The 3886-nt window shown below is 35.4% G+C and overlaps 1 protein-coding gene across 1 annotated transcript; it reads left to right on the top strand.

Annotated features, from left to right (window-relative positions):
• The first annotated feature begins 640 nt into the window (after positions 1–640).
• Positions 641–2947, top strand: LOC101301781. Its single transcript, XM_004299301.1, has 5 exons — positions 641–934; positions 1171–1359; positions 1460–1698; positions 2009–2139; positions 2669–2947. Exons 2-5 carry the CDS (start codon positions 1184–1186, stop codon positions 2903–2905), a joined length of 783 nt encoding a protein of 260 aa, XP_004299349.1. The 5' UTR covers positions 641–934; positions 1171–1183; the 3' UTR covers positions 2906–2947.
• Positions 2948–3886: the final 939 nt, after the last annotated feature.

Raw genomic sequence — 3886 nt, 5'->3', positions numbered from 1 at the left:
CATAAATTTAATTCTATTAATCGAGAATTCCATTGTTTGGATTTTATGATGTAGAGTTTTAAAATGACAAAAATTTGTACTTAGACTAACCTTAGTTAAATTGATAAATGACACCTATTTTGTAAGGAATTTAAGTCGGGAATTTAAACGCTCAAATTCCACGATTATTTTCCCGTGAAAATTTCTAATTCCACATGATAAGAATCTAAAAGGGGGAAACAGTTCTAAGAAATTAAAAATTCTTTATTTTTAATTAAATTCCTAGGAATTCACCCGCATCCAAACGCACTACTATGGAATTGAAAAAAAAGGAATTCATTGATTAAATTCCTCACTTGAATTCCACCAAAAATAGGTGTCATTTATAAATTTTTATTGCAGGATTCAATTTTCATTTCCAGAACAAGGCTTTTTAAAATTTTATTTTTTATATTTCTTTTTAATTTTCTTAAGCTATCACACACTTCAAATCTCAAATACATAACCAAACAATAAAAATTTCAATTAACAGAATTTCAATCGATAGATATCTAAATTTCATCATTTCATCACTTCTAAACAGTAGCATTCAAATAATGCCCTTTGATTTCACCTGTTTCAGCCTGCGCTTTATAAATTGCTTCGGCAACTTTTGAAATCCATAGCATTAAAACATCATAGAAATACAAGTACAACCCTTAAGACAAATATTAACATTTTGATCCCCTAAAATACAAAAATGAGTTGCTCTTGAACCTCATCTCCTACGGGCCTTTTCAATTCTGTGCTGTGATGGTATCAGGAGAGGCTGCTGTGCTCGCTGGCCCAAATGTCGTCCTTTAAAGTTAATAGATTCTCCACCACAAACCAAAGCTTCCCGACGTCGTGACTTTACAATCCCCGGCTTTATCTTCCTCGACCCATCAGAGTTTCAGTGAACGACGACCAAAAACAGGTGAATATTACTTCTCTTTCCAAACCCAAAATTAAAGTTCACATCTTTACTGGGTCTTTGTTTCTCTTACATTATTCTTTCAAAGATTGGTTTCTTGTGGAAAAGGAAAACAATGAATTGATAAATGATGATGATGCAAGTACAATTAGCTGCATTGGTGATGTAATTAGACCCTTAATGGAGTGCATTAGTAGAGTTCTGTGTTATGATGGGTTTTTTTGTGTCTTTTGTTGTAGTTGGTGAATTTGGATGGCTATACCTCAAAGAAATGTTGGGCTTCCATTGATGAACCTTGTCAGATTAAAAGGAACTCCCATTCTGCAGCAGCTTCATTTAGAGGAGCGGCTGCTGCGAACCTCGTCTGATAATTGGTGCATTATAAATGATGGCACAAATGATCGTAATATTGTCATGGGTATTTCAGGGTAAGATGAGCTTCATATTCATTCTTGTTTGAGCATGTTTGCATTAATTTGTGTATTTTTTTGGTACTGGGATTTATGAAGAGTTCCATGTTCTGCGTAGAAAACATGCAGAGCTTCTAGACATTGATCTGGTGTTACGAGATCAGGTTCCTGTCATTAAAAGGTATACTGGTGGAGGCACAGTTGCAGTTGATCATGGCACCATATTTGTCACTTTCATATGCAACAGGGATGCTGTTCCTGGCTTGAAACTATATCCGCGACCTATAATGTCTTGGAGTAGCCAATTGTACAACAGAGTGTTCAAAAGATTTGGTGATTTTTACCTTCTTGAAAATGGTACTTAATGAACTCTTTTGCATTATTCCTAATAAGGTGCTTAGGTATGTAGGATTGTATATTTGGCAATTCGACGTGTTCAACCGCTTCTTTTTCTTTGTTCATCCATCTTTAGATCTTGCTTGTTTCACTTAAAGTTCATCATTATATCTTTTTATGTAGCATCAAGTTTAATTTTATGCTTGGGGCTATTACTTCATAGTTCATATGGAGTTTATGTTACTGGCACCACGGGATACTCTTACTTCACTAATATTCTTGAGGAATTGAAGCATGTACTAACAGCATACTTGGTTTTATCTGATTCCAGATTATGTATTTGGTAATCGCAAGTTTGGTGGGAATGCTCAATGTATTACGAAAGATCGGTGGATCCACCACACATCCTTCCTATGGGACTATGAGGAGAGAAACATGGCATACCTGAAGCATCCAAAACGGGTTCCTAAATATCGATTAGTAGGCTATTTGCTTGTGTCATCTTATTAGTTTTTAGTGCTTTGTGATCTTTGTTGATTTCTTTAGTCTTTCAAGTTTTTAGGATCAAACTTTGGGACACTTCCTCAATAGAAGTAACAGACTAACAGTTAATTTAAAACATTGAACATACATTATGAATAGGGTTACGAATTGCTAACATACAAGAGAAACTTGTGTTAATGAACAAATTTGGCAAGAATTAAAATTTGAATGAAACCAAAATAATTGATGATTGTCCTCAAATGAACTCAGAAGGGGTTAATGTTGCTCTCATTTTCTTCATAAAAAGGTAGTTCGTTGATGTAATGATTTTTTAAACCACCACTGTGTTAGCCTCATGAAATGATGATTTTCTGTATTCCTCAGTCACAATTCAAATTTGAATTGGGTGCAACCTGTGTTTAACAGCTTATTTAATCTATCAGATGACTACTAGTTAAAGACTCATGACTAGTACTTTGATATCTAAATCCATCTTATTCCTTTGCAGGCTAGGGATCATTTGGAATTTGTATGCCGCATGAAGGACTACGTGCCAAGATCAGTTTTCATCCAGAAAACTGTCGAGGCAATCAGTGCTGAATTCTCAGTAGAATCTGAACATACAGACCCATTTGAAACCAACTCAAAGTTTGTGCCCTCAACAAGACTATTGACAAGGCAGGAGTTGGAAGAAGCAGCTGTAGCCTCTCAATCCGCGAGCTCTCTCTCTCAGTCGTCCTTGTAATGTAATATGAAATTCTAAATTCTTTATTCATAAACTCTTTAGGGAGCTATCCAAGTGATGCCACCCTTCAACTTGTCACCAAGTGTAATCCTATTCCCTCAATCCAAACAATTGTTGTATATTTTGGATATCAGTAAAATCCAAATTCCATTTCAGCATTTGTTCTTGAAGTGTTCAATTCTACATTTTCCAATGAGAAACAAACAACACCTAACAACATCGCAAAACCAAATCATATGTGTCGATAGAGATCTCAATCATACGAAATCATGTGGCAAAACCAAATCATATGTGTCGATATAGATCACAATCATACCAAGTCATATGTGGCGATAGAGATCACGATCATTTGTCGGTTAAAATTAGATCATATATCTCTATCACAATCATACCAAATCATATGTGGCAATAGAGATTACAATCATTTGTCGGTTAAAATTAGGGCCAATTACATAGAAGTCCAGTTAAAGACATTTTCTCCTATATAGGTCCACCTAAACATTTTTACCCACATAAGTCCACCCCAAGTCTAAATAGAGTATTATATTAGATATTAAAGTTCAACAAAATTACAGACTGTCATCCAACAAAAAAAATTAGATTTTCTCTTATATTTACAAAAATGCCACTAATGTAAAAAGTCAACAACCACAAATAGTCTCCGGCTGACCTCCGGCGAGGTCTCCGGTAGACCTCCGACAAACTTTCCTGCCGACCTCCGGCGAACTTTCCGGTCGACCATCTATGACAATTCTAACGACCACAAAAGCTACTACCACTGATATCAAAAGATACTACCGCCGACAAAGAAAGCTACTATCACTGACAACAAAATATACTACCGATAGCAAAAAAAACTACTGTTACCAGCAAAGAAAGCTACTACCGATAGCAAAGAAAGCTACTACCGCCAGCAAAGAAAACTACTACCACTGACAATAAAAGATATTACCGATAACAAAAAAAACTAACTGTCACCAG

Source organism: Fragaria vesca, linkage group LG5, assembly GCF_000184155.1.
Source record: "Fragaria vesca subsp. vesca linkage group LG5, FraVesHawaii_1.0, whole genome shotgun sequence".
NCBI classification, from domain to species: Eukaryota; Viridiplantae; Streptophyta; class Magnoliopsida; order Rosales; family Rosaceae; genus Fragaria; species Fragaria vesca.
Note: the sequence above shows the minus strand (reverse complement) of the source record. Positions and strands in the feature narration are given on the sequence as shown.